The 21,123-nt window shown below is 46.0% G+C and overlaps 1 protein-coding gene and 1 non-coding gene across 3 annotated transcripts; one reads left to right on the top strand and one right to left on the bottom strand.

Annotated features, from left to right (window-relative positions):
- Positions 1 to 2,863: 2,863 nt before the first annotated feature.
- Positions 2,864 to 2,970, top strand: LOC116745706. The gene has a single exon (XR_004347530.1). It is a non-coding gene; the product is annotated as a U6 spliceosomal RNA (small nuclear RNA).
- A 1,117-nt stretch (positions 2,971 to 4,087) lies between these two features.
- LURAP1 (leucine rich adaptor protein 1) lies at positions 4,088 to 19,243 on the bottom strand. 2 transcript variants are annotated; one of them, XR_004351741.1, is made up of 3 exons: positions 18,999 to 19,243; positions 8,708 to 9,702; positions 4,088 to 7,636 (listed from the first exon to the last, which is right to left on the bottom strand). XR_004351741.1 is itself a non-coding variant. In XM_032645280.1 (2 exons), the coding sequence occupies exons 1-2, from the start codon at positions 19,194 to 19,196 to the stop codon at positions 9,181 to 9,183; spliced, it is 720 nt and encodes a 239-aa protein (XP_032501171.1). In that variant the 5' UTR covers positions 19,197 to 19,243; the 3' UTR covers positions 4,088 to 9,180. The 2 variants fall into 2 exon arrangements, 1 of the variants encoding a protein (XP_032501171.1); XM_032645280.1 differs by having other exon boundaries at positions 4,088 to 9,702.
- Between the last annotated feature and the right edge of the window lie 1,880 nt (positions 19,244 to 21,123).

Raw genomic sequence — 21,123 nt, 5'->3', positions numbered from 1 at the left:
AGATAGATAGAGAGATAGATAGAGTCCCTGAAGAAGAAAAAAAAAGGAACAGAAAAAACACTAAAAACTATTGAAGAAAATTTTCCTGAAATAAAGAAAAATTTGAAGCTACACATTCAAAGATCATACTTCAAAGCTGAGAATATAGTCCCCAAATGACCAGCACCAAGACATTCTAATAAAATGACTGAACTTTAAAGAAAAAAATACTTTGGCCATCTAAAAAAATACACAACACATGACTTAGAAGGGAAGATTAGATTATCATTAGACTTTTCAAATACTTTATGAATGAAGTAACATATTTAAGAGACTCAAGAAAGTAAAGTGTGAACCTAGCAAAAGACTTAATAAGTATGAAGGACACAAACTTATCAACATGTAAGATCTCAGAGAATACTGTTCCCAAGGGCTTTTCGTGGGGAATCTAGTAGAAAACTAACTTCAGATAACCAAAATGAGTAGAGTGACTTAAGGACTGGAGGTGAATATTATAAGATTACTTGTAGAACTAAAACTACATAGAGGCTAAGAAGAAAAAAGAGTATAGCATATCATGACTATATGCCCTGACAATGTAGATTCACTACAAAGTTGTTTAATGAGGTGGAGAATGGCAACTGCATTTGCAAAATACTTTTTTAATGTTTTCAGTAATCATATTGGTGGTAGTATTAATATTGTTATTCTGAGAGTGCTTTGTGTATGAGATAAAAGAAATGAGTAATTATGGAATATTCTATCATCTCCTGTGTCCTTAAAAACTAAGATTCTCAGTATGGAAGAAAGGAGCCAGAGAAGAGATTAAGTAAATGTTCTTGAGTCTTTAATTTGAATTGAAAGTATCACTATGTACTCCTGAATTATTTTAGTGTGTGTATGTGTGTGTACTATATATATAAAGTCTATCCACTGAATCTGTAGTTCTGTCCACTGAAAAGGCCTGGCGGTGGTCTTGAAATATAATTTCTTACTTAAAAAACTGAAGGCTTCTTAGAGGAATGGTTGATTGCAGTCTGGGGCAAGAAGTATAGAAGATGACCCAGGAATATTTTGTCAAACCAAACAGAAGGAAAGCTATCAAAGATTACTAGAGTCGGGACCTCCTTCGTGGCACAGTGGTTAAGAATCTGCCTGCCAATGCAGGGGACACGGGTTCGAGCCCTGGTCTGGGAAGATCCCACATGCCGTGGAGCAACTAAGCCCGTGCACCACAACTACTGAGCCTGTGCTCTAGAGCCCACAAGCCACAACTACTGAGCCCACGCGCTACAACTACTGAAGCCCGCTTGCCTGGAGCCCATGCTCCACAACAAGAGAAGCCACTGCAATGAGAAGCCCATGCACCGCAACAAGGAGTAGCCCCTGCTCACTGCAACTAGAGAAAGCCCAAAAGCCCATGCGCAGCAAAGAAGACCCAACGCAGCCAAAAAAAAAAAAAAAAAGATTACTAGAGTCACGTCAAAAGAACCAAGGAGCCAGTATAATGAGACTCCACTGCCAAAGTTGGGGCACTTGGCAGTTCAATAATGACAACAATTCTAATTGATGATTGAAACCCATCAAATATATATAAATCCATAGGTTCATAATGATATATATTTTTTTCATAGTGGTATTTTTTAAAGTGGTCAACTTTGGAGGATGATAGGGATTCAATTCATTATCTTCAAAACTGGTGAAAAAAGAATCAAACATTTATTCTGCCTTTCCTATGTGAACCGTACCCTCAGAAACCAAATAGTAGGTAAGAGGATGTTTCTCTTTATGAAAGTATTTCAATGAATAAATAAAATTGTAGAATTAATGGCATCCTCAACGAATAAATGGCCACCGGCAATAAACATCAACACCTGAAAAGAATTGCAAGCATAGAGACTGTATTTATATGCTTCTTAGAGTCTTGCCGAAGTCATCAAATCTGAGTCTGATTCAGCCTCTGGATCCAGCTGCCAATTTGCAGGAAATATTGAGAACACAGGACCATTCAGAACTGCATTATGAGTACGTAATCAGCAAAATCCAGACTGTGATAAACTCTATACTTCAAATGGCCCAGGTTGTTCAACAAATAAATTGTAAGGAATTAAGAAAGGGATGAAGGGGGGACTTTAAATTAAGAGACTTAAAAAGACATCAAATGTACTAAGTGAAGTAAATCAGACAGAGAAAGACAAATATCATATGAGATCACTCATTTAGAATCTAATTTTTTAAAAAAATGACACAAGTGAACTTATTTATAAAACAGAAACAGATTTACAGATATCAAAAACAAACTTATGGTTACCAAAGGGGAGACGTGTGGGGGAGGGGTACATCAGGAGTTTGGGATTAACATATACATACTATGTTGGTTGTCTAAGATAGAAAACCAACAAAGACCAACTGTATAGCACAGGGAACTCTACTCAGTATTCTGTGATCAGCTATATGAGAAGAGAATCTGAAAAAGAATAAATATATGTATATGTATAAGTGAATCACTTTGCTGTACACCTGAAACTAACACAACATTGTAAATCAACTACACTCTAATAAAATAAAATAAAAAGATATCAAATGTTTTCAAGTGGACAAGACTATAGTATCTAAGGATGTCCATTTGGATGATAAAGATATAAAATAAAATACAAAGAAGTGAATACTGTAATCAGGAAATGGTTGCTTATCAGCAGAGGAAGGGGATTATAATTGGGATGGGGCACATGGACAGGACTTGTGGGTGGGTTCTAGTTCTTAACATGGCAGTGGTTATAGGAGTGTTTGCCTTAGAATAATTCATTAAGCCTTACATTTGTTTTGTGTGTTTTCTACACTTGTGGTTTATTTTACAATGAATACTTTTTAAAAGAATAGCAAGGTGCTCGCTTCGGCAGCACGTATACTAAAATTGGAACGATACAGAGAAGATTAGCATGGTCCCTACACAAGGATGACACACAAATTTGTGAAGCGTTCCATATTTTTTGAAGATCCATGTACAAAAAAAATAAAAGAATAGTAAGGCAGTATTATGACCAAATTCATGCCAATAAATTCAACAACTTAATTGAAACAAATTCTTTGAAAAACACAACTTACCAAAACGAACTCAAAATGAAATTAAAAGTTGGAATAGCTCTATATGTATCACAGAAATTGAATTTGTTATCAAAAACCTCCCCCACAAGGAAAACTCCAAGCCCGTATTATTTCACCGATGAATTCTATCAAATACTGAACAATGCTACCAATCTTACACAGATGCTTTCAGAAGACAAAGAAGGAGGAAACAATTCTAACTTCTTTTAAGAGGCCAGCATAATCCTGATACTAAATTAAAAAAAAATTTATCAGAAAATTGAATAGTTATATTTTATTATATTGAGGAATTACTAATTTTAGGTGCCATAATGGTAATAAAATTCCTTATCTTTTAGAGGTACAAACTAAAACATTACAAATGAACTGGAATCATATCTAGTTTTGCTTCAAAATAATCTTGGTTAGGGGGAGAGTAGCTGAGGGAATAAATAAACCAAGATTGGCCAGAGTTGATAATTACTGAAGCTGGGTGATGGATGCATGGAAATTCATTATACTATGTTCTCTACTATTGTTTATACTCAAGATTTTTTATAATATAAAACAAAAATAACTACAAATGATTAAAAGACATTAAATAAATAAAAGCTATAAGTTCACAACAATAATTTATTTATTTATTTTCCGTACACGGGCCTCTCACTGTTGTGGCCTCTCCCGTTGTGGAGCACAGGCTCCGGACGCGCAGGCTCAGCGGCCATGGCTCACGGGCCCAGCCGCTCCGCGGCATGTGGGATCTTCCCGGACCGGGGCACGAACCCGTGTCCCCTGCATCGGCAGGCGGACTCTCAACCACTGCGCCACCAGGGAAGCCCCACAACAATAATTTAAAGAGAAAGTGAAACAAAACAAAATCATTAAACACCAAGTTGCTAGGACATCAGCTTACTACTTTGAAAGGGATAAATAAGGGAAGAGATTTAAGCATTTATCTTGCCATTCTGGTCTGAACTTTATTTCAGGGTAACCAGATGGTCCTGGAGGATGTGAAAATGTTTTTCTGTACAAAATTAGAACTAATAAAAGAAAAATAATAGCATTAGGAAATCATCATTTTGTAATTGCTAGTGAAATAACCAATTAATAAAATGGTCATTAATGGATGGTAAAACAATTTGGTGAACAGTTGACAGGGAACTTTATGATGCAGGATCAGGCTATCACCACCTGAAAATGGAAGAAGCCTGGGACCTGAAATGGGCAGTGAAGGAGAGCCGTACAACCAAGAATACCTGTGCTCCTGTGTAAGTGAAAAATAAATCTTTATTGTGTTAAATTACTGTAATATGGGGCAATTCATTATAAAGGCTGGCTTACTATTTATATATATTAAAACACATATGCACATAATTATTTACATTTTCAAAGATACATATATATCCAAACACATACTGAACACATTAACGTGTATGCCTGGGTCAGGGAGAGGAATGACAATAGGGATCAGGGATTAAAAAAAGATCAAACAAAAAGAGACTTAGTATCAACAGATGACAAGAGTTCACCCCGCTCTGAGGAGAATGGTTTAACTATTAAGGAATAAAAAGATAATAATTTAAAAGAGAGACAACTAATCTACCCTTTCTAGAGAGAGCCCAGGCTAGTTACCTGGTAATTATCTTCTGCCTTGAGGGGGAGCACAGAATGGTTGTGGAGAGGAGGCAGTGTTGAAGATAGAGCCTGTTAGAACCCTCCACCATGTTCACCAGGGACGTCTCAGTCCTGAAAAGTTCCCTAAACTGAGAATTTCTCCCAAGTCTGACCTTCACTCTCAGTTCTCCTTGGTAGTGAAGATGAAGGAGGCACTCGCCATTCTCCAGACATGGGGCCTGGGCCTGGCTAGCTCCCCTTGGCACCACCTCTCACTCCAGGCCGAAGGAGGCTAGACAAAGCATAGAGGCTCCTTCTGGGTGTGGATGCATCCTCCTGCCCACCCTCCATCTCTGCTTGTGGAAGGCTGAATAGTGGTCCTTCCTTCAAAGATGTTCAAGTCCTAATCCCCAGAATCTGAGAATATTTTACCTTATATGGCCAAAAGGACTTGGAAGATATGGTTAAATTAGGGATCTTGAGATGGGGAGATGATCCTGGATTATCCCAGTGGGCCCAATGTAAGCACAAGGGTATCTGATCACAAAGTAATCCTCCTAAGAGGAGACAGAATTAGAGAAAGATGTAAGAATGGAAGCAGAGATCAGAGAGGAGAAATACTATGCTGCTAGCTTTGAAGATGGAGGAAGGGGCCATGAGCCAAGGAATGCAAACAGCCTCCAGAAGCTAGAAAAGGCAAATAAATGGATTGTCCGCTAGAGTCTCCAGAAGAGACTCCAGAAGAGGCCTGCCAACACCTTAACTTTTAACTTAACCCAATGAAATTGATTTCGGACTTGTGACCTCCAGAACTGTAAGATAACACATTTGTGTTGTTTTAAGCCATTAAGTTTGTCACAGCAGCAATAGGAAACATGTACACTGGCCCTGCTGCTGGGCAGCATAACCTGTTCTAGAGGCGTAAGGTCTGTGAGAGAGGGGAGTGAGGAATCAGAGAAGACTTCCTGGAAGCCCCTGCAGTCAGACTGACGTAGGTTCCTACCATAGTTCACTTATGATCTGTTAATAATGCATTGTTTACAGTGTTGCTAAGAATTAAATGGAATAATACTTTAAATTACCTATTACTACCTAACTAACCACTTTTTAAATTATAAGTCACATCTCTTCGTGGGTTTACATTCATTCCTCCATTCATTCAACAGGTATCACTGAACATCCAGTATGTGCCTGGCACCATGCACAGAGTGAGCCTGCATCCAATGCAAGAACCAAGCATTTCTCACCTAAGCTGCCACTGAGCTTCCAGTCAGTCCAGTGCGCAAGTTCACCACCCCATCCTAAATGCAGGCTCTTACACTTGCCCATTCACATGGTCTCATCTCCTTGGTGGACTCATCCCAGCCAGCACCACCCCTTATACTCCCAGGCACTGTTTCTGCAGCTGCCAAGAGCTCTGTCATCTCTGCCTTTACCCCGAGCCCTGACAAGTCCCCAGCCCACTTGGAGGATAGTATGCTCCCTCTGATCATATCTTCAAGCCTCCATTTTCATCCCATTCTCTTTTGTCTCTCTGCATCTTTCTCCCTTTTCACGCTTTACTTCTTTGAGCTCCTAAACAGGTCCTCCTCATAACCCGGAAAGGTCTAAACTAACAGGAGAGGTAAGCCTTAAACAGTCAGTCCAGAGGCAGGTAGGAGGGACCAAGAATGTGTGCTTGCCAGGGTTCCTGGGCCTCTCTAGTAGTGAAATGGAGTCTAAGGTATTGAGACGGGATGTCCAGGCTACCTGGAGTTCCCAGGCAGCCCCACTCACCCACCTCTGCAACCCCTCAATACCCTCAGATGCCAGTCCAACTGAGCTGTAATCCCCTGACTTTGGAGCTCCCCATCTCCACAGGACCCAACTGGATTTCTTTATCTCTCATCTCCCACCCCTATCCCCTGCTTCTCACGTCCAGGTCTGGAATGTTGAATTCTGCCCCCATGATGTCTGGGCCTACTCACCCTACCTTCCCAGAAAAATGGTTGGTCCAAGATTGATCTTCCTTATATCTGTGGTCCATATTAATGCACCCTTTACCCAATCCTGGTCCAAGGGTCTCTTTCCTCAGAGCCTGTGGCTCTTTCTCTAAATACCGAGCTGCTTCTCTAGGGTGGGGTAAGAACCTATTAAAACAGGGAGAAAATTGCTTTCAGATCCTTTGGGCTTGGGTGGTGACAGGGTGGGGTGGGGAAACAGTCTGGCCAAGTGATGGAATTGTGGGTGGACAGGCAGGCAGGCGGGCGATCTGGGTTCTTTAACCTGAGCATTGTCACAGATTTACCATGGGTGACACTGGTAAAGTCTCTGCCTTCTGTAGGCCTGTCTCTCTAACCTGTCTGTGCAATGAGAGGGCTGGTCTTCTTTAAGGCTATATTTGAGCCTGAAGGTTTTTCAGCTATTCCAGCAATGGTGCATAATGGCCACAAGAGGGCGGACAACCTCTTCAGCTCAGAAGTTTATAGATTAAATGAACAAGCAAGCTTTGAAAAGGAATACAATAGTTCCAAGTGGAAAGGTAGTTACCCATAAGTCACCACAAAATGGCAATAGAGTCAGGGTATTGGGAAAGGGTATTTGAATTCCCAGCCTGAGGGGAGGTCAGGAGCCCCAAGACCTAGAGGGGTAAGGAGAGGGCTGGTGGGCAGCAAAGAAGAGACTTACAGATATTCTTTAGAGATTTCAATCACTTTGAGAGGAGAGGAGGAAATGTATTGCCCCAAAAGGATTGGGGTGGGGGGTTGCAGAACCAGACTTGAGGAGTTTAGGGGAACTGGAGATAATCAACTTGGCTTCTGTCCCTTCCTCAGCATAGAATGAACAGTAGAGAAATTGCAGGAGTTATTCCAGGATTTGAGGAAGACTCCTCCAACTCACGAGGGCACAGCAAATAGGCAAGGCTCACCTGACATCCTTTTTTCTCCTTTTTGCCTTCCAATAATCTAGTTTCAGGGCCCTGGAAAGACAGGGACCAACATAGGGGCAGTTACCTGGGGTTCAAAGGGTTAACCTCCAATCATGCATATTCTGACATCAGCCACAGCCTTTGTCCCCTCCCTCTCTCTGGGCCTGTCCCCTCCCTGAGCCCCAGGTTGGCAGGTTCCCTGAGTCCCTCCTTTGGTGTAATTCACTAGGGCCCTGGGACCCAGGCCCAGAGCCAGTGCCCTGCTCCCTCAGCAGGTCCAGGGAGTCTAAAGCTTGCTCTAAGGGAGGAAGGAAAGCAGCTTTTCCCTCCTATTCTCCCCCCTCCCGGGATGTGGGCCCTAGGACCAAAGAGCCTCTGTCTTTCTCTGCCACACCCCCCATTGTAACCTAGACAAGGGGATTCCTTGTGTCCTGGCTTCAGGCTGGCATCCTAGTAACCAAATGGTGGAAGGTCTGGGGCAGGATGGGGGCAGGGGAATCACAAGATCTGAGAAGATACCTCCCCCTTTTGGAGATTCTGGTACATCCCAAGCTTCTCCTCCCTCTGGCTCCCATCAGCGTTGGAGAGAGAAGGCTGAGGGACTCATCTGCATATAAAAGGTCTGAGGCCCAAAGTGGAAACCGAGAAGGTGTGGAGACACAAAGGCTGAACCTCCTGGCGGACAGATTTGGAGCCAGAATACAAGAATGGGGGCAACCCAGGGACAGAGTAAGACAGGGGACTGTGGCAGGGCAGGCCAAGCAGACTTTTGAGAGCTGTAGGTGGAGGCTCCTGCCAGTTTCCTCCCTAAAAGCACAGATATAGGAATGCTGGCAGCAGACAGGCGTGTGGTCAGAGAGGAAGTGAGAATCCCTAGGATAAAATGAGAACTCCCTGTTTAAATACTAAGAACCTCTCTGAGAAGAAGTACAGACATCTGACTGAGAAACCTTCCTGCGAGGAGGGTGGCATGTTCCCATTCACAAGAAGTAATGGTAGGGAGAATAAATGATATGGTCTCACTTAGCAGCAGGGGCTCAGACACCCCTATACTGATCTATCATCACTAAAAGACTGGTACAGAAAGGCTAATCCATCCTGGCAGGAAATGACATCACTCACCAGACAGGAAGGGGTGGCTCTACCAACCCCAAAGGCTTCTGGGAGGGCCAATCCATGGAGGGTTGGCCTTGAATGTCCATGTCCCTCCACAATCCTCCATCTTGGCCAAGAGGGGAGCCAAGGCTCCTAGATGTTGGGTGAGGCAATTATACCCCCATCTCTTCATCAGTGATCTCGCAGGGATGCTAAACCATCAAATCCCAGTTGGGAGGAAAGGGGAAGAGATACCATCACACCTGGAGCCACAGGTCAAGCCTCTAGAGTCAATGTATCCATGAAAATAGCTCTAGGGACCCAATAATTGAAGGATAAAGGCAGAGCCTCCCCAGGGACCAGATGGTGAGGCCAGGTATCCATGGTAACTGATTTCAATGCAGCCTCTTCCTAATCCCAGATTGAGGGAGAATAAATTTGAGGGAGACCAGGGCCTAGCGATGAAAGAGCCATAGGAGTACAAAAGGGTGGAAGAGTTGTTACAGGAAGGTCACATCATCCTGGCACTGGCCCCAGTACCAGTGGGTCTCAAAGCCCAGCTTTGTACTCTCATCCTCTGGTGGCTCAGGAGGTCCACCTTGGAGCCCCTCCCCTGCGGGCTTCCACACAGCCCTCAAGCTTCCTAGCCTGGTGGCTGTCAGGTCCACCTCAGTCCTGGCCCTCTCCCCCCCGGGTATAGCCTTTGCCCAGTCCATCTCGGGACGGGGAGCCCCGGGGGGGCCCTGTTCATCCAGCTCACTGGGGGCCACTGTGTCCAGGAAGCTGCCAATGGAGACACTGTCCAGTCGGTCAGTGGAGCTGGTGTCTGGGAGGCTGTCCCAGCTGCCTCGCCTTGAACGGCCTGGGCTCCCGCCTGTCAGGCTATATTGGCTGCTGGTGAGGCTGCTGCAGTGGCTGGTCAATGTCCCCCGCTCCTCCAACAGCCAGCGCACTGCCTCAATGCCCTCGTTCAAGGTCACCAGCTGCTGTAGGATCTTCACATCGATGGCTCGCAGGTAAGCCTAGGGGAGTGGGAGAAGGAATCAGTTCCAGGTTCTGGGCCACGGGTTTCCGCAATGTTTCTAGAGGCCTCTACCTTGTGATCCAAACAACTATGCTTCACTTTCAAGAAGCATGGAAATAGAATGGTTTGGAGTGTAGGCTTTAGAAGCAGAGAGACTGCTGTTTAAAATCTCAGCCCTACAACTGATTAGCTATATGACTGTGGGCAACTTTCTTACCTTCTTTGAGCCTGGGTTTCCTTGTTTGTGAAATAGGGTTAGGTCAGTCACCTCACAGGGTGGCAGGGAGAATTCTGTGATGTTGTTTTTTAGGCACTGAGCACTGTGCCTGGTACAGAGTAAAATCTCAGTAAGTGTTAAGTATTAAAATCCAATCCTACTGAGATTTGAACTTCACAGATAGGGTATTAACTATTGAACCAGTCCAGATTCACCAGTAAGACTTAGAAGCAGTCATCCGAAGAGTAGCCTGGGGCTTCCCTGGTGGCTCAGTGGTTGACAGTCCGCCTGCCGATGCAGGGGACACGGGTTCGTGCCCTGGTCCGGGAAGATCCCACATGCCGCGGGGCGGCTAGGCCCGTGAGCCATGGCTGCTGAGCCTGCGCGTCCAGAACCTGTCTGTGCTCCGCAACGGGAGAGGCCACGCAGTGAGAGGCCCGCGTACCACAAAAAAAAAAAATCCCCTGTTCAAAGAGTAGCCTGATAGGCAGCCAAGTGTTAATTGGGAAGTAGACTGGGCCAAAATGAGGCAGGAGCTGGGGGGGTAAAGAAGGCACTAACCTGGTCCTCCTTCAGGATGTTGGTAGCAGCTGCTGTGGAAGGGAAGGGTTGGCTAGAGCTTCAAAGGGTCAGAATCTCACTGGCTGGGAATTCGGGGCTTCCCTCTACTATACACCAGTCTCCTTGTCTGCACTGGGAGTAAGTTTGACTTACTGGGTAATCTCTAGGGTCCCTTCTAGCTCAGATGCACTGAGTTATCTTCCCCAAGCACAAGTGTGAACTTGTCGCTCCCTTGCTCAAGAACCTTTTCAGGCTTTGCACTGCTCTTAGAGAATAAAATCTAAGCACTTTAGCAGCAGGTCTTCAAAAGCCTGTCATAATACAGCTCTTGCCCATCCCTCTAACTTCACCTCTAGGATATTTCTGTGGGAACCCCAGGTCCTGCCACACACAACTTTTAAAATTTCATTTTATTTAGCTTTACTTTTTTTTTTTTTTTTGGCCACACTGTGCAGCATGTGGGATCCCAGCTCCCCGACCAGAGACCAAACCTGCAGCCTCTGTAGTGGAAGCCTAGAGTGTCAACCACTGGACTGCCAGGGAAGTCCTAGGTTTACCTTTTTTTAAAAAAAATATTTATTTATTTGGTTGCACCAGGTCTTAGTTGCAGCAGGCAGGCTCCTTAGTTGTGGCTTGCTGGCTCCTTAGTTGCAGCAGGCAGGCTCCTTAGTTGTGGCTCGCTGGCTCCTTAGTTGCGGCTTGCCAGCTCCTTAGCTGCAGCATGCAGGCTCCTTAGTTGTGGCATGCAAACTCTTAGTTGCGCCATGCATGTGGGATCTAGCTCCCTGACCAGGGATCGAACCTGGGCCCCCTGCATTGGGAGTGCAGAGTCCTATCCATTGCGCCACCAGGGAATTCCCTACCTTTACTTTTAATAAAAGTTATAGATGCACATAGATTAAAGAAGCAAACAGTTCTCAAAGATTTATTATGAAAAGCAACAGTTCCCCCATCCTAGTCCTAAATCCCACTTTCCAAAGACAGCTACTATCACTTTTTTAGCTGTTTATTTTGGTACTTACCTTCTAGTTCCCAAATAACTACTTATTGATTTTTTTTTTTTTTTTGGCACGCGGGCCTCTCACTGTTATGGCCTCTCCCATTGCGGAGCACAGGCTCCGGACGCACAGGCTCAGCGGCCATGGCTCACGGGCCCAGCCACTCCGCGGCATGTGGGATCCTCCCGGACCGGGGCACGAACCCGTGTCCCCTGCATCGGCAGGCAGACTCCCAACCACTGCGCCACCAGGGAAGCCCTCTCTGAATGTTTTTTTAATAACTTCCTGTTTTTGTTCATGGCTGCAATATTATCTCATCTCTTTAAGGATATAATTAATGATTGTTTAAGTTCTTATCTCCCTGAATTATCTCCATTTTATTCAAGTCGCTTTTTTCTGTTTGTATAGGTCTATATAGTTAAAGGGCTTCATCAGATGTCTTACAATCTTTAGCTGCTGCTTATACTTCAGAGTGGTCTCTAAAAAGCTGATTGGAAACTCTCTGTGCCTGAGGCTTGCCAGCTCTGAACCTCACTAAGGGTTATTTTGCTAGGATGTTTGATTGGTAAGGCCTGTAGGTAGTACCTTGCGTGTGTGTGTGTGTGTGTGTGTTTTTTTTTTTCTTGGGTTCATCACATTCACTATATTATACGCATCTAGAGAGTATAATGTAAGCAAAGCTGCCAATGTTCTGGGAGCCAAGTAAGGGAAAGGCTGGGAGGGGTATTACATAGTATTTAGTATATTTTAATTTAATCCCTCTTGCTCTCAAACTTTGCTTGGTGTCTCCCAACCTGGAGACCTTTGGTTCTATTATTTTTTAAATATATATTACTTGATAAATGTTTATTGAATTATTCAGGAAATAACTGCTTTAGTCACACCTACAGTGATAAGCCAGAAATCAGACCAACTTTGTACACTGAGAAAAATATAGGCACTGGAATTAAAGAGACCTGGATTCAAGTTTCAGTTTTGCCATTAATGAGTCATATGAAATTGGAATTTTTTTCCCTTTAAACCATCATTTCTTCATTGTAAAAAGAGGATACTATCTAATTTAAAGGTTTATTTTCAGAAATAGAAGGAGCATTAACAGGCATAGCATACTGCCTGACAAGTATTCACTAATCAATAAATGGTAGCTATTTGGCTTTACATATTACTATGGTTAACTTATCTACTATGGCATAAGCACAGAAAATTTTGTACCTGAAATTATTTGTGTTTTTGGAAGAACATCACAACATTTGGAAGAATATTTGTTGACTTCAATTAAACAAATGATTATTGGGTACCTGGATTTTCTAATAATTACAAAGATAATGGAGAAACTCTCCCTGCTTAACAGAAGCTTACAGTTTCAGTAAGGAGATGTGGACATAAATAACTGAAGTACCACAGACTGCACAGACTATTAATGGCACAGGATAAAAGAGATCATCTTCAATTATTTCGTGCTGGGGACAAATTTATTAACAGTGAAACCATGTAGTCCATGACCAAACTAAATGTATTAAACAAAATTTTTCATACTAAAAATGCTTCTCCTGCTTTGTTTTCTCCCCCCTTCCTTTCCTCTTTCCTCTTTCCTTCCCTCCTTCCCTCCCTCCCTCTCTTCCTTCCTGCCTTCCAGTTTTCTTCCCTTCCCCTTCCTCCCTTCCTTCTGTTCTATTCTTTCCAAAACTTACATTTCCAGTTTTCTGCGATGATAAAGGAGTTCTGGGCACTTGGTTGCCCAGTTGGGGAGGGATTCTTAGAGTATGATTCTTTTTTTTTTAGTATTTTATTTATTTAGTTTTTGGATGCGTCAGGTGTTAGATGTGACACGCCAGGATCTTTGATTGCGGCGCGGGCTCTTCGTTGCAGTGTGCGGGTTTCTCTCTAGCTGTGGCATGCAGGCTCCATAGCACATAAGCTCTCTAGTTGTGGTGCACGGGCTTAGTTGCCCCGCGGCATGTGGGATCTTAGTTCCCCGATCAGGGATTGAACTGGCGTCCTCTGCATTGCAAGATGGATTCTTTTTTTAAGATGTTGGGGGTAGGAGTTTATTAATTAATTTATTTATTTTTGCTGTGTTGGGCTTTCTGTGCAAGGGCTTTCTCTAGTTTTGGCAAGCGGGGGCCACTCTTCATCGCGGTGCACGGGCCTCTCACTATCGCAGCCTCTCTTGTTGCAGAGCACAGGCTCCAGATGCGCAGGCTCAGTAGTTGTGGCTCACGGGCCTAGTTGCTCCGCGGCATGTGGGATCCTCCCAGACCAGGGCTCGAACCCGTGTCCCCTGCATTAGCAGGCAGATTCTCAACCACTGCACCACCAGGGAAGCCCCGAGATGGATTCTTAACCACTGGAACACCAGGGAAGTCCCAAGTATGATGCTTTTTTTAAAAAAAATTTTATTTATTTATTTATTTTTGGCTGCGTTGGGTCTTCGTTGCTGCACGCAGGCTTTCTCTAGTTGCGGCTAGTCAGGGCTACTCTTCGTTGCAGTGTGCAGGCTTCTCATTGCGGTGGCTCCTCTTGTTGCAGAGCATGGTCTCTAGGCATGTAGGCTTCAGCAGTTGTGGCTCACGGGCTCTAGAGTGCAGGTTCTGTAGCTGTGGCGCACAGCCTTAGCTGCTCTGCGGCATGTCGGATCTTCCCGGATCAGAGATCAAACCCGTGTGCCCTGCATTGGCAGGTGGATTCTTAACCACTCTGCCACCAGGGAAGTCCCTTTTTTTTAATATTTTCTTTTTTTTTAAGATTTTTTATTTGTTTATTTAATTTATTTTTGGCTGCATCGGGTCTTCAGTTGCAGCATGCGGGCTCTTCGTTGCGGCGTGCAAGCTTCTCTCTAGTTGTGGCACATGGGTTTTCTCTCTCTAGTTGTGGTGCGTGGGCTCCAGAGTGCGTGGGCTCTGTAGTTTGCAGCATGTGGGCTCTCTCGTTGAGGTGCGGGAGCTCAGCAGTCGTGGTGCGCGGGCTTAGTTGCCCTGCGGCATGTGGGATCTTAGTTCCCTGAGCAGGGATTGAACCTAAGTCCCCTGCATTGTAAGGTGGATTCTTTACCACTGGACCACCAGGGAAGTCCCCTGAGTATGATTCTTCTTTTTTTTTTCCCAATTTTATATCACTAATATAAATGAAAACCAGTATTTTTTTTAAATTTATTTATTTTTGGCTGCGTTAGGTCTTTGTTGCTGCACGTGGGCTTTCTCGGGTTGCGGTGAGTGGGGGCTACTCTTCGTTGTGGTGTGTGGGCTTCTCATTGCGGTGGCTTCTCTTGTTGCGGAGCACAGGTTCTAGGCGCACAGGCTCAGCAGCTGTGGCTCATGGGCCCTAGAGCACAGACTCAGTAGTTGTGGCACACAGGCTTAGTTGCTCTGCAGCACGTGGGACCTTCCTGGACCAGGGCTCGAACCCATGTCCCCTGCATTGGCAGGCGGATTCCCAACCACTGCACCACCAGGGAAGCCCCCGAGTATGATCCTTAAACAGACATTCATCAACCCTTTTGTGTTCAGCTCTATTTGCACCCTCAGATCTAGAAATATCTGAGACCAACTCCTGAGACCTTTGAGGTGCAAAATGGGTTGCTTTTCAACTCTCCTCATTGCTGGCTTGGAATTCAGCTTTTTTCAAGTCTACTAAGTTAGTTACTACTCTTCCTTCTGCTTTCGGCTTCCAAAATTTTGTTCCTGTCATATTCTCTCCTGTTCTTGTCATAATGGCTTCACAGCTTTAAAAATAATCTTTCTACTGGCTTTTAGTGGAGTTTCAGGGGGGAATGGAGGTAAACGCATGTGTTTAATGTGCCATCTTGAACTGGAATTCCCACTGACTTTATTCAAGGCACAACTCAAATGCCACCTCCTCTAGGAAGTCTTCCCTACACTTCCTTAAGGTGGAATTAAGCCATTCAGTCATGGAACAATATTTATTGAGTGTTTCTTATAGGCATGGCATTGTGTAGATAAAGCAAGAAAAGACCATTTCTTGCCCTCAGAGAGTTCACAGTCTAGTGGGTTAAGATAAGACAATGACACAAGCACTTAAAATTCAGTGCAGAAAGGGCTTCCCTGGTGGCGCAGTGGTTGGGAGTCTGCCTGCCGATGCAGAGGACGCGGGTTCGTGCCCCGGTCTGGGAAGATCCCACATGCCATGGAGCGGCTGGGCCCGTGAGCCATGGCCGCTGGGCCTGCGCGTCGGGAGCCTGTGCTCCGCAACGGGAGAGGCCACGGCAGTGAGAGGCCCGCGTACCACAAAAAAAAAAAAAAAAAAAAAAAAATTCAGTGCAGAAAATGCCAGGGGATGCAAATGCTGCACAGAGAGCTGTGGGTACCTAGAGGACCATAACCAGAGTAGTCAGGAAATGCTTCCTAGAATAAAGGACATGAGCTGAGACTTGAAGGTCATGTGGGACTTAGCCAGACAAAGCCATGGAGAGTCATTCCAACCAGAAGAAACAGCTTGTCTTCTCCAGTTCAGTTGTGCCTTTCCAGAGCACAAATCTGACCATGTCACTCTATAATGAAGACTCTTCCAGGAAGTCCTCCCTGAGTTCCAACAGCACCTGTGCCAGAGTGGCTAGTCTGTCTCTCTCTTCCTTAACCCAGACTATGAGCTCCCTGGAGCAGCAGGTCCTGCCCAGTTCGTTTATGGTGCTTAGCCTAGGATTGGGTAGGTCAGATTCAGTTCTATGATTCTCTTGTCTTTACAATCCTTGGTCCCTCTGCTGGTCCCAGGGTTCAGGGGGCTGGGTTTTATCATGTTGGCGGCAAATGAATCTGAGGACCAGATTCTATAGTCCTGTGACAGTGGGATTCCCTGACTGTGACAGCATCACTGCCCAGAATAGAAGAAAGCAAGGCTTTCTTGCCAGAAAAAGAAACAGTCATTTCACACCATCTCTTTGGAAACAGAAAGGGGATAAACAGCTCAGGAGAGATGCAGCCTCAGAGGCCACTCCAACCCAATTCTCTTCCCAGGGGGATTCAGGTTCCCCATTCTTCCCCTTAACATGTACACACCAAACCCTCTGACCAGCCCTAAGATCACAAGTATGGCTCACTCATGGCTCAATCTAAATGAAGCCCTGGGATAAAAGCCTACAGATCTCAGTCCTAGCTCCCTGGTTTTAGAATGAGATTCCCAGACTATTGTTACCCCTCTCTCCCCTCGCCCTCTCCCCCAGGAGGTAGAAAAACTGAGGCCAAGAGAGTCAGGGCTCTGCTCAAGATCACAAAATTATTCAGGAGCAGGGCCAGGACTTGAACCCATGCCTTCTCTCTCCTTGCCTAAAGCTTTTTCTCAAACTGCTCTGTGGGGGTGGGTTGTCATAGCAACAGTTCTCTGGGTGGGAGGATTAAGTAGGGGAAGTTGCCATTGTTTCCCCTTCCCACAAATCCCCGAGTCTGTCTGGTTCAGTCAACTTTTGGGGAGGGAGTAGTAGGGGAGGGAGAGGCTTAGAGGCAGTGATGACCTTGGCCTCAAGGGCAGGCCTGCCCCCTCCCTGCAGGAAAGCTGAGTGAGGGACAGTTGAAGGACAGTACTTAGAGGGCTTGGACTAGTTCTGCCACAAGCGGCTCCAGGGGAAACCCCCTGCCCCACCCTTGTCCCCCTGGGTGCCACCCAGTGTGTAGGGCAGAGTGCATAAAGAAACCTAAGATACCTCTGCTGAGGAGGGAGAAAGGAATGGAGTAGGAATCCGTGGGGCACATAGGGAGCCTCTCCCTGTGCTGGACCCCAGAAGGCTCCCTCCCTTGAGTTCTTCGTGGGCAGCCTCGGGCCCCAAGCCAGGCTAGGTCAGGAATGCAGAGAGACCCAATCAAAATTAAAATGTACCCCTTAAAGTTTATGAACAGGTAATCTGCACCAAAGAGAGAAAAGAGAGCCAGAGCGACTAGGCACGGCTCCTCCCAGTATGAGCTCAGGCAAGCCCCTTAACACCTGCAAGCATGTTTGCTCTGTGAAATGGGAAAATAATGACTGCTTTTCTCACTCCAGTGACATGAAAGGCATTTAATGCATCTGGCACAAAGCAGGTCTCAACAGTGAAGATGTAAAGTGTAGGCAAATCACCTGGGTTCAAAGCCTGGCTCTGCTTTTTACTTTCTGTATGACTTGGGCAGTTACTTAACCTCTCTGTGCCTCAGTTTCTTCATCTATAAAGTATCACATACCTAATAAGTCTCTGTGAGGACTAAGAGAATATCTTGTAAAATGTTCAGCATGATACCTGGCACATGCACTTGGTGAAAGTTAGTTTCCAAAGCAAGACATTCTAAGTTAGCTCTTTCTGGGCCCTGAGCTAAAGTTTGTACAGTGAGGCAAAGCCAGACCCCTCCCTTAGGTGGGCACAGTTACAGCCCTACTCTGGAGAATTTGGCAATAGCTTCCAATCTTCAAGGCCAAGTGCACATATGGCATTCAAATCCTTCCCCCAGGGAGCCTTTCCTGATTGCTTTGCCCACAAATCTCTCCTCCCAGCCTCTCAGGCTGTCAGGTAGCGCCCATGACCTCCCTCCCAAAGGCACCCCCTACACACACACACACACACACACACACTCACACACACACACACACCCCTCAGCCTGGCACAGAGTTGGGCACAGTGGGGCTCCAGGAAGACCTGTTAGCTGACACACTCACTGTGGGCTCCTGGTTCTGTGCCAGAAAGTGGCTGGCAATTCCTCAGTTCCCTAGAATTGGCCGCAAAGTGGTGGCAGGTGTAAATCACCCCCTTCAACAGAACCAGGGCCCTAGGGAGCCTGGGAGGCCCCAACTGCCCTTTTGGCTCTGAATCTAGACCAGCAGCAACAGGGAAGGGGTTGGGTGCCTGTTTTCTCCTCTTCTCCCCAAGGAAGTGCAGATGAGATGCAAATATCCAGTGTACTTGGGGGTTGGTAGGAAGGAGACTGAGTCTGCAGTGATGGGACCAACACGGCAGGTGCTGCTACTCTGTGTCTGCTAAGGTTCTAGGAACTTTCAAATATTTTAAGTGGGTGTGGGGGAACGTTGGGGAAAGAGGATGTTTTTAGTGGCTCTAGCCCAGGCAGTTTTCACCCACATCTCTTCTGTGCTGAGTGTTGTGGTGGATACTGGAGCCTCTGAGGAACAAACCCCGGGCCCAGTTTGCAAGAGGAGAAAAAACTGGTTGCCCTATAATGGTGGCTGGGGGCAGAGGTGGCCCCAAAGTGAGGGGAGAGGGGGAAGATTTGTGCTGTGCTAGGTTCTCAGTGCTTCCCAATCCTCACCTCTCCCCTCCCAATTATTTGGCAAAAAAAAAAAAAAAACTGAAAAAACCCAGAGCCTCCCACCCCAAGTGCTCAGGGTCCATCAGTACTCCACTCACCCTTCCTGGGGAATGCAATTAATGGACCCCAGGGCTTAAAGATTGATCTGATAGGAATCCTGAGGACTTAGGTGGGGAATTTTAACTCCCTCCTCTCCAGCCCAACTCTGGGGACGCGAGTCCATCCCTTCCGGCCCCATGCTGGAGACTCCGTGACCCTGGCCCGTGTAGCCCACACTCACCAGCTCCATCCTCAGCGCCATGATCTTGTCCCCCAGGCTGTGGCCAGTGCTAGGCGCCCCCGGGAGCAGCAGGGCGCCAGAGGTTCCCGGCTCCCACTCGCCTCGCAGCCCGCGGAGCAGCCCTTCAGGGGTCTTCCTGCCCACCTTGCCCTCCACGTCTCGCAGGTCAGGCGTCTGGGACTCCGCAGTCCCCTCCATGCGGGCCTAAGCCTGAACAGGGTTGGGCGACCGGACGCCGGGATCCCGCTCGCAGGGGTCCTCCTTTCACAGCAGCTAGTGCAGAGCGGAACCGGTGGGTCCCCGCCCGCGCTGTGTGGGGGCGGGAGGAGGGCGCCGTAACACTCAGAAAAGCCGCGCAGAGGGTGTGTGTGTGTGTGTGTGTGTGTGTGTGTGTGTGTACATTCGAGTGCTGCGCACACACCTCTGGCTCCGGAATGGGTGAGGCTGGGCGATGCTGGATGTGCACCTGAAAGAGCTCAGCGCCTTCTCCTGACACTGGCTCCGGAATGGGTGAGGCTGGGCGATGCTGGATATGCACCTGAAAGCGCTCAGCGCCTTCTCCTGACTCTGGCACTTAGTCCAGCCAGGCACTCAGCAGGTGCCCAATGAATGTTTGCTGAGTGACGTTAAGCATCCTCAGTTAGGGAAGTGGGATTTTAAGGAACATTGGTAACAGAACTACAGAGGGTTTTGGAAGGCTTCCTGGAGTAGAGGAGCTGGATCTAAAACAGTGCTTGGAATTTAGCTAGCCACTGATACACACACATCCAGTGTAGCCACTGAATTTAGACTAAAGGAGCAGCCGGTATTGAAGCCGAAGAGGGCTACATCATGCTTGATCTTGTAAAGTGATGCTTCTTAAACTTGACTGCGCATACATGAATTATCCGGGAATCGTTAAAATGCGGATTACAATTCGGTAACTCTGGGGTGGGGCCTGAGATTCTGCATTTCTAACAAGCTCCCATGCTGCTGGTCCAGGGACCACACTTTGAGTAACAAGGTTATAAAAGATGGTTCTAAGGTGCTGGCATTTTATTCTATGGGCAATGATGATCCCTAAAAAGCATTTTATGTTTTGGCTTGATTTTGGTTTCTTTTTCTTTTTTTTTTGCGGTACGCGGGCCTCTCACTGTTGTGGCCTCTCCCATTGCGGAGCACAGGCTCTGGACGCGCAGGCTCAGCGGCCATGGCTCACGGGCCCAGCCGCTCCGCAGCATGTGGGATCTTCGCGGACCGGGTCACGAACCCGTGTCCCCTGCATCGGCAGGCGGACTCCCAACCACTGCGCCACCAGGGAAGCCCCTTGATTTTGGTTTTTAATCCAAGTAATTCCAGCCCATGGTTACAGAAGGATTTATAATGAAAAGATAGTTACAGCAACCTATTCTTTCCCACCTCTAGTCCCACTCCCCAGAGGCAACCACTTTCAGCTATTTTTTCCTGGTGTTTATACTCATAACTCCACAATAGACTTATACCACTATGTCTTAATTTTAAACATTGTCTACTGACTTCCTATTATGATAAATAAGATCTACCTCACACTGTACTTCCTTCTTCCATTGGCCCTATACATTTCTATCATTATTTTTTAGCTTGTTACCTTTGTAATTTTAAGTAAAATACTTTTCCTTAGTATGCCTTGAACCATGGAAGGGTTTTAAATCAGAGATTTACAAAACAGATTTGCCTTTTTGAAAAAATACTCTGGATTTTGCAAGGAGAAAGAATTAAAGGGGTAAAAATCTGGAGTCATGGAGACCAGCTAGAAGACAAGAAACTAAAATGGCCTGGACAGCGGCTGGTGGTAAGGTTGGAAAAGAATTAGACCTGAATGGAGGAGGACTCTTTAGGAGGTAAGATTGACAAGACTTGGTGACTAGTAACATTCATTTGTTTATACTGGCATTTGATAAATATTTGTCCAGAAAACGAATGATTTCAAAAAATATTATGGAGAATCTCCTATGTTCTAGCCATTGTGTGTGGTACAAAGAATACAATGGTGAGCAAACAGACCTGGACTGGTTGCTGGAGAGAGACAAGGAATCGAGGGTGACTCCCAGCTGTTTGATCTGATGCCATTCATGAAGGAAGGGAACACAAGAAGAGGACTGGGAGT

Source organism: Phocoena sinus, chromosome 1 (assembly GCF_008692025.1).
Source record: "Phocoena sinus isolate mPhoSin1 chromosome 1, mPhoSin1.pri, whole genome shotgun sequence".
Lineage (NCBI taxonomy): Eukaryota > Metazoa > Chordata > Mammalia > Artiodactyla > Phocoenidae > Phocoena > Phocoena sinus.
Note: the sequence above shows the minus strand (reverse complement) of the source record. Positions and strands in the feature narration are given on the sequence as shown.